General features: G+C 43.1%; 1 protein-coding gene across 1 annotated transcript; it reads right to left on the reverse strand.

The window, feature by feature from the left end:
- Positions 1-1,101: 1,101 nt before the first annotated feature.
- Srsf3 (serine/arginine-rich splicing factor 3) lies at positions 1,102-9,439 on the reverse strand. The gene is made up of 6 exons (XM_013029617.1): positions 9,309-9,439; positions 6,676-6,883; positions 4,930-5,064; positions 2,748-2,786; positions 2,434-2,520; positions 1,102-2,293 (listed from the first exon to the last, which is right to left on the reverse strand). The coding sequence occupies exons 2-6, from the start codon at positions 6,879-6,881 to the stop codon at positions 2,266-2,268; spliced, it is 495 nt and encodes a 164-aa protein (XP_012885071.1). The 5' UTR covers positions 6,882-6,883; positions 9,309-9,439; the 3' UTR covers positions 1,102-2,265.
- Between the last annotated feature and the right edge of the window lie 247 nt (positions 9,440-9,686).

Below are 9,686 nucleotides of genomic sequence, written 5' to 3' on the forward strand. Positions count from 1 at the left end.
CCCCCCCCCCCCCCGCAAAAAAAGAGCTCACTGAGCTTAAGCCTCAGAACCTACAGCAAAAAACAAGTAGCTAGGATAGGATCTCCGAAAGAACCAGAGGATGTATTTATGTACGTGAACTACTGTCAGCAGCCCATGAAGGTGGAAACACCACCTACATGGACCCTTGTGAACATCTGTACAACACTATGCTTAACTGAAAGGTTTCCGCAAACATCTAGTTTCTCTAATTGACACATTTTTACTTACGACATGGAAGTCAGAGATAATAATGGAGAACCTCACAAATCAGGTTAAAAACCTAAGCTTTAGATTTCTTATGACCAAATAACTGTGCTAGTGTTTCTGGTTAAAATCAAACTAGGCAACTAAAAAGCCACTCAAAATCAGGATGACTTAGTCAGCTTCCAGTTTCCGATTACTTCTGTATTAGTCAATGCTCCAACTTCCTTTTAATACTTTCAAGTTGTATACTGTCAAAAAAAAAAAAAGTCTCAAGGCTGAGAGTGTGGCTTAGTGGTAGAGTGTTAGCCTAGCATGCATGAAGCCTTGGGTTCTATTCCTCAGTAGCACATCAACAGAAAAAGCCAGAAGTGGTGCTGTGGCTCTGGCTTAAGTGCAAGGAGTGCTAGCCTTGAGGTGAATGTACATTTAATAGCAGTGTAATTGATACAAAAGGGGTGTGTTACAAAATACCTGTATTGAACATGTGGACTTATAAAGGCACCATTCATTCCTTCTTATCTTGTGGACCTACATAGTTATACCCTATAGACTGAACTCTGTGCAATGACCCAGCTTTCAGTATAGTATAAACCAAAAACACTACCTTGAAGGAGCACATTTAAGGAAACTAAGCCACAAGTCTGTTGCATTATGATTTAATCTAATTGCACAAAAAAATGTGAAATCACAACTCCTCCAGATTTGAAGAGGAAGGTTATGCATGCCTCCATAATGAATTGTGCAGTTACATTTGAACCATATTGTGAATTTTACATCATAATGGATGTGTGGAATTCCCATGCAATACCTCAAATTATAAAATGGAAACAACCTTCAAAACTTTGTGGACATGCTAAAGATAAAAGCCATTTTTTAAATGGGCAACATAATTTGGATTACAATATACCAGGCTGCTGCTTACTTTTAAGATCATGGACCCTGAACTGGCTTTGGCCTCAACTCCTAAGAGTAACTAACATCACTCGGGTAACGACCAAAATTTCCCCGTAACTTCAGACTACTCTCCAGTGCCTCCATTGTGTTTCTTATAAAGAACTACGTGACCAGCTGCTTCCCAAGGGACCAGAACAATGGTAACAGTGGGTTCAACTATTACACAATTATGCTAATATTTTATTAATTCAAAAGCACTTTACAAGAAAATATAAGTATGGCTTCCAATAGGAATGTTATACCTGGACTTGGTACCAAGCTCACAGATTTGAGTTTGCAAGGAAAAACAGGCTTTCAAGTTAAACAACAATTTGTAACCAAAACTTTAATCCCAAGGAATTCTCACAAAACATATTACAAATGACAGCATGAAAAAAAAAGTTGCACAGTAACTCAAAAGTTCAACTCTACAATGTACCCTTAAACTGGCAGGACATTTTTTGAAATCTTAAATTTCCAAATAAAGAATGTTACAAACAGCCATGTATTCATATATAGCAATCACGTAAGACACTTAAAAGGTAAACTTTCACATCAGGTGTTAAACCAACTAGGCAACCTATGCCCAGGGTGAAGTGAAGACCAGCTGGATTTAGGAAACACTCATCTGGTTTAATGACGCAGCTTTGATCTTTACCCGCTGGCCTGTCTGTGAGCATGGCCACTTTTAAAGACTGTTTATTCAGCTACAGCTGCATACTGTATCCCAGCTAGGCGCAAAGTAATCTCAGTTCCACTTCTGTAGTTCTGCTTCTGTAACATTAGCACATCACACTTCAGCTGGGCAAGATTTAGAGCTTTTTATTTCAGTCCTATGCAAGACTAAAGTTCAACGCAAATTTAATCTTGCTTAAGGGAACATTGTAAAGCAACAATTCTTGATATTACATGCCTCATATGATCCATTTCAAACCATAGAGAATTACATTGCTGTGTCACTGTTCCAAAAGACAAACAAATTTGAACAGCTAAAACATCTTAAAAATGCACCAAGCTTATGAAGTCTCAAACAAAACTTGAATTTTCTGTACATACTCCTGTCAACTGAAGTCATTTCCTGTACACCACTTCTTGCAAACTGCTCTTCTATTTCCTTTCATTCGACCTAGATCGGCTAGGGGAAAAGAAAATACTTTTTTACAACTGTACCTTTGTGACATTTAGTGACATCAACAACGAAGCTCTGGCTTATTAAAATTAAGTATATATCATTTGCGTATCTTTAAAAATGGCCTAAACATTAGGAGTTCTTACCTACGAGACCTAGAGAAAGATCGGGACGGCTTGTGATTTCTCTCCCGAGACAGTGATCTCTCTCTTCTCCTATCTCTAGAAAGGGACCTAAACCAAGGAGAAAAATGTTAGGGCAACTGTTATGGCAACTATACTAGAAAAAACATACCTAGCAGAAATGTCTGCTGAGTCCTTGAAAACTCAAAGCTGGTTCATCCTATAATTTAACCCTAGCCTAATTAATTCCTGATTATTTTTCTTTCTCATTCCTGAGTCATTTGGAAACTGGCTCCCACTGCCATAGCTGAGAATATGACTCAAAAATGTGGATTTACCTGCTCCGGCTGCGAGAGAAGCTTCTCCTTCTTGGAGATCTAAAAGCAGAAACATGAAAATTAGGCTAACAGTCAACTAGTATTTATGGCGTGAGGCATTTCCCAACTTTTCAATCTCACTGTTGGGCCCAGTGAATGTGCCGGAAGAACTGGCACTCATCGTCCAAAAATAAAAGAAAAGAAAAAAAGGCACAGAAGGATTAAGGAACAAAAAGCTCAAGTGAAAAGCAGATATTCCAACCATAGATTCATTTTAACAAAGAATGCTTCACAGCAGATCTGTCCAATGCAAAACTTCATGTCAAACTAACTCCACTACCCAAACACCACGCCAAAATGTAGTCCCACAAGTAGTTCCAAAAACAGTACCATAAACCAGTATTTGGAACCCATGCAAACTTCTAAGTCTGTAACAAGACTTAGGTAGGTACCAGGTGGATAGTGTCATTTTGTGAAAACGCGGTAGGTGTAAATACTGATGCCATTTAGTGCTACATTAGAACTGCATCTGTGATCGTCACATTTATAGTGTGTGTTTCGGCTTATCAAATCACCTTAGCTTGGCCCACACTTCACCCCCAAAATTTAAAAAAATTTGAAAACTGTTAGTAAAACCATTTAAAGGTGATAGGATTCAACCAAATTTGCTAGGAAGAAAAGCTAATAAAATCTGTTAGAGATTAAATTTTTTAGTTTGGCATCTCACACATGCAAAATAAGTTCCACTTGAAGGTCTAGTTACATTATGAGTTCCCTATCACCCTTAAAAGTTTTCAAGCAATATATATGTACGTTACCATTCAATTATGCACAGCCAGCCTTTGATCCAGAAAAAGAATTACTTTAAGCCGCTTACTCCTTATTTTAACCAGCAGTAAACTGTATAAGCAGGAAAAACTTACTAGTTTTGGGTTTCAACAAGCTAGAAATGGTGAGGTGAGGCTGCCGGACTGACGGCCAGGAAGAATTTGCTGAAAAGGTTTTGCCAGATGTTGCGTTGGATTTAGTTGGTTGGCGAAGGGGGTGTTGTGGATTTTTCCTGCTTTTTTGTTAGCCGAAGGCTGCTGCTGTAGTTGTTGTGAAGACATTTGGTAAATAAACAGCTGAGCTGATTGGCCAGGAATGTGTGGGCGGTCGAGGTGGCTGCTGCCGATTTGGTTAAGGTTGGAGAGAAGGCTGAGAGAAAACAGCATGCTCGGGAACCAAAGGGCGGTGCAACCTGACGACTGGCCAGCCTGGGTCATGTGAAACGACACCAGCCAAGCTGAATGGGGCGCGCTGGTCACATGACGCTGAAAGGGCTAGTTGACTGGCTAATGCAGATTCAGAGGGTGGTGAGAAGAGACATGATGGTGACTCTGTAACGGGGTTCATTTTTATTAATAGATGGACCAAAAAGCACAAAAAAAAAATGAAAAACAAGCCATCAGTACAACCATCTATTAGCTAACAAATACTCTTTATTATGATGGGCAACAGTGTGTTGTTTTTCAAAATAGCAAAAGGGGCAAGATTGTGGACTCCTATCTCCTAAAAGGACCTCACTCACCTGTAAGAGGTAATTTAGTCCTACAGAAACAATTTTGGCAGTTGGAGATGAGGAGTTAGCATCCAGACAATAATGTCTGGTCCAAGAATGATGCCATTCTCAATTATTAAAAAAAAAACAAAAACTGAATTCTCTCCTATGTGGGATTCAAGAACAGATGACTGGATTTACTTTTTTAGCCCCTTTTATTGGTCAGTGACTTAAGTTTAGAATGATTTCTACTTTACTAGTTGTAACATTAAAACAGCTGCCTGTTTAGTCAATATTACAATTGTGCTAGTAGAAAACACATTTTTGTGAAGAGCTAGAGTTGAATGTTATGTTTGTCATTATGGAGAGTCAAGAAATGGAAAAAGGCCTAAACTGAAGTATAAGGGAAGAATTGGAAAGAAGCAACTGGAAGATGAACTAGAAGATAGATCCAAGACAGAAGTTACTCACTACCAACATGAAAAGTACCTACAGACACAAGCCAACACTCAGCACAACTCACATACCCCCGAACTACACCCAGCCAATGTTTCGTAGAAACCTCCGAGCCTTCAAACCCACCATAAATATTTGGAGAAATACCTGCTCCTACTAGCTACTCCATTACACCAATACCTCTAAAACGTGCTCTCTCTCAAGTACCTGCGGCGAGGTGGAGGACTCCTCCTTCGGTAATCATCTCGAGGGCGACGACCCCAAGAGGGAGGCGGACCACGGTTTCGGCTTCTCTTCTCACCATTGGACAGTTCCACTCTTACACGGCAGCCACACAGTGTTCTGTGGGGACGAAAGACAATAATCTTATAACAGCCTTCCTGAGCCGTGCATTACAACAAAAACAACTCTTTGTATGTCTGAAAACCTTTTAATACCAAAACTTTAACCTTCCCTCTTTATTTGGTCATGTGGCTTGAACCGGACCTGGGCACTTTAGCTCAAGACTAGCAAGCACTCTACCACTTGAGCCACAGCACCACTTCCACCTTTTCTGTTTATGTGGTACTCAGGTCTTGAACCCAGGGCTTCATACATACTGGGCAAGCACTCCAGCAAGCCACATTCCCACCCCGAGATTTGTTTTCTTTCAAGGCTAGCAAACACTCCACCACTTTGAGCCACTGTGCTACTTCTGCTTTTCTGGTGGCTAATTGGAGAGTCGCACAGACTTTCTTGCCCAGGCTGTCTTTGAATTGTAATCCTCAGATCTCAACCTCCTGAGTAGCTAGAATTACAGGAGGTAGACCCCAGTGCCCAGCAAAAATTGATTCTTTTCTATTTGTTGGTCATGGGGCTTGAACTGAGGACCTGGGCACTGTCTCGTTTTACCATTTGTTAGAACAAGTATAATTATTGAGCACAGTAATGTTAGCAGCTGTAACTGATGTGTCAAGAACCTCTGGATTAACATAGAAAACTGGCACTTGGACTTTTTCAGTTACTATGTTCAACTATCAGTCTCTCTCCTGCATCCGTAACAGCTCTAAGACAATTACTTTGGCCCTTTTACACCACTCTTTGAACCATCATCATGCAAGGAATTATAGCCCAGTTATAGGAAAATATGAGATAGCTATGCCTCCCATTTGTTCTTACATAGCCATTCATTACTCTTTAGGTAAACCAAATATATTTGGGCAGTTGCTTGGAAGAGGTAGGCCCATGCCTATAATCCCAGCTACTCAGGAGCCTGAGATCTGAAGATCACAGTTCAAAGCCAGCCCAGGCAGGAAAATTCAATGACTTATATCTCAATTTAACAACCAGAAAAATGTGGCTCAAAGCGGTAAGGCATTTCCCTGGCATGTATTAAGCCCTGGGTTCAATTCCTCAGTACCACACCAACAGAAAAAGCCAGAAGTGGTGCTGTGGCTCAAGTGGTGGAGCAGAGGCAGCTCAGGGACAGTGCTCATATCCTGAGTTCAAGCCCCGGGACTGGAGGGAAGGGCGAAAGCAGAAAAAAGAAAACTTTGCTTCTGTAACCTGTCTGGATGACATTTTTATGGACAGGTTGTCTCACTATCTATCTCAGGCTGGCCTCAATAACAGCGTTAGGGCCAACTCTCAGACCCGTAAGGAACTGTCATTTGCTACAAGACAAATCCTAAAGCACAATTTTAGTTTTGGATTCTTAATCATTTTCCTTGATATCAACAATTCAATGCTTTTCCAAGAGGTATGGTCAACATCTATTAGTGTCATAGTCAAGTGTTACTATCAGCTAGCTACAAGACAAAGAATGGATTCACATTTGAGCTAAAATATTTCAAATATGTAGAGAACATGAGACAGTCTAGTCACCATTGGGAACCATCTTTTATAGTTCACATAGTTCTCTGCTCCCTAAAGTTTATGATTTTCATTTAAAAAATTTAGTGTTGCTTAAATTACCTTCCATCTAGTTCTCGAACAGCATCAGCTGCATCTCGAGGATCCTCAAATTCAACAAAAGCAAAGCCGGGAGGGTTTCTAGCAACCCACACACTTCGGAGTGGCCCATAATAGCCGAAAGCCCGTTCCAATTCAGTCTTGTTGCCATTGTTTCCCAGATTGCCTACATAAACCTTACAGTCCAAAGGACAGGAATCACGATGCATTTCTGTAACAAAAGAAGACCAAAACCATTAGTATATGCATAGGAAACAAATTACAAAATGCCAAAATAAAACTACAGTACCACTCTGGAAACACCCATTTTATGCCAACTTCCAAGCAGGCAGCAAACTAACAAGGAAAAAAGCCTTCCTAGGAAGGTTCAATTGTCACAAGATGTACTCTGACAAACTTAAACCTGTTAATCCATTTGATCGTCAAAGCATCTAGAAAAGTTACTATAATCTACAGGAAACAAGCTGACGGGGGAAAAAAATCACTAACAAGCAGAGAACTGGTGGCTCAAGCCTGTAATCCTATTTGGGAGGCTGAGGCTGAGATATGAACAAGATCTGAAGACAGCCAGGGCAGGAAAGCCAGTGAAACTAAACTCAACACCAATAAACTATCAAAGAGCAGGAAGTAGAGCTGTGGCTCCAGTGGTAGGGCTAGCTTTGAACAAGAAAAGCGCAAGGACAGCACCCAGGCCCTGATTTGAAGCCCTAGGACTAGCACAAAAACAAACCAACCAGTGTGAAAAACAGCAAGGCCAGTTCCATTTCCTTTTCTGGCATACAACAGAATGCATGAAGCCAATTTAATTTCAAATCAAATCTAACCAAATAGAATTTTGTCCTGTCCCATCCTACAAATTAACAGAGCCAACTCTAACATGGCTAAAAACTTCCAATTATATAAAAAGTTTAATACCACAGAATCTGTTTTCTACAAGGAAGAGCACTAATACCACATCATTAAATAGATCAAAGGGGTTCTTATGCAGTAAAAATTCCTCAATTAAGGAAACCTAGTGTGAAGGCTCAGAACAGGTTGCAGCTCAGTCGCAAAGTTGCCTAATAAGCACCAAAGCCTAGGTTTGATTCCTGGTTAAGGGGTGGGGAGGTAGTAAACTAGCTAAGCATCACTGGCTGGACTGTAATCCTAGCTACTCTGGAGGGAGATCAGACGATCGCCATCCCTTTGGGAAAGTTTTTTTCTTATCTCCCATTAATTACTAAAAAGCTGGAAATGAAGATGTGACTCAAAATGGTAAAGCACTAGCCTTGTGAACAAAAGCAGCTAAGGGGACTGAGTCTAGGTTCTGAATTCAAGCCCCAAGACCGCCAAAGAGGCACACAAAGACAGTATAGTAACTATTCTCACGGTCCTCCAGGCAAACTAGTAAGCCAAACCAACGTGCTCTTCCAACCAAAGCAAAAACTCCATGGCTACAAGTGAGGAAAACACCCAAAAGCATATTAAGTTAAAACCAGAAACATTCAACAGGTCAATGCAGAAAAGACAGTGGCCAGAGACTGGAGAAAGGAGAAATAGAGAATTTGGAATGGTTGCAAAAAAAATGCTATCTACTTGGGGAGGGGGGCTCAAAAACATGTTTTAGGTCACCTAGAGGGTATGTGCAACACCTCACCTCAGCGCCAGATGAGGGGAGGCCGCCTGTAACCCCCCATAGTCCACTAGAGGAGCTGAAATCAGGAGTTTCAAAGCCAACACCAGGAACAGAGTGGAAACCTCCCCTTCTCCAAATACTGAATTGTAGACTTCCAAACAAATCTTACTTCACTTAAACAAAATCCAAGTCAAAGGACAGGATACGCATTCCAAGAATTTACTGCACTTGGAGGCCACGTGTCGAAAACACAGTTTAATCCTGTCACTTGGGTAACAAATCCAATCAACTAGTTCTCAAAAAGCAAAGCTATTTTGTTCTCCCCCCCCCCACCTCTACTGAATCTAGTAAAAAAAAAAAAATCCAGTCCAGACACATCCTGTTTCTCCCGACCCGACCCCACCCTGACGCCCGCGGCGTCAGTTCAGACCCAGACAGCGGGTCAAAGCCCTTCCGCGCCCACTTCCAGGGCTGTCCGTGGGAAGCCGCCCTCGCGGCCACGCCACTCGGCTTCCAAGAAGGTGCGCTACGGTGAAGGGAACCTGTACAACTGCAAAAGGCCAAAGCCGCCTCTAAAAAACTAAAAAAAAAAAAACACCACCACACGCGTGCTGGAGCCCCGTTCAGAACGGGCCGGAAGGCCCAGGCTTAGCCAGTGACTTAAAGCTTGAAAAACCGTGAGAGTCTGCCCACGAAAATGAGCAATTGCCCCCTCAAAAAAAGGCGCCATTAAAACGGGAAGGCCGCGACCTGAAGCGAATTCCAATCACGGACGCCCCCCGACACCCCAAGCCTCGGGAAATCCCTAACGCCGACACCCCCACCCAGGAGGGCATTAACCCTCCGCACCCAAGGCCCGGAAACGTTCTCCGGAAGGTCCGGAGCCCACCGCCACCGCCCCGCGCCGAACGTCACAAAATGGCGGCGGCGCCTTTGTCTCAGTCAGGCGCCGCCGAGGAGCGTGGCTCCAGCTAGATGCCGGTTCAACGCCGCTTTCCTCTCTCCGTGGCGGGTCGCTTACCGAGGTCGTGGAGTAGAAACGCGGAGGCTCAAACCCACACACCCGGATTGCTTTCCCCGAACTTCTCGGGCTAAGCCACCAAAAGGAGATGCGCACACTTCTCCGGCGTCCACGAAATGGCGGACCACCGCCTTCCCCCTCGCCCCTATTTATACTGCATCCCGGAGGTCACGTGGTTGTCCAAGCTCGTCCAATGAGAAGCTGTAGATTCTGTGACGTCAGGCGGCTACAAACGCTGCGAGAGCCGCGGTTGCTGGGAGCGCGCTCCGGCCGTTCCGTCAGGTGGGCGGAGCCGTGTGCGAGCGCGAGCTTGTCGCTTGGAGGCCGCGACTGGGCCTGGGCCCGGGGCCGGGGCCGGGGCCGGGGCCGGGGCCGGGG

Source organism: Dipodomys ordii, unplaced genomic scaffold (assembly GCF_000151885.1).
Source record: "Dipodomys ordii isolate 6190 unplaced genomic scaffold, Dord_2.0 Scaffold120, whole genome shotgun sequence".
In the NCBI taxonomy this organism is placed as follows: Eukaryota; Metazoa; Chordata; class Mammalia; order Rodentia; family Heteromyidae; genus Dipodomys; species Dipodomys ordii.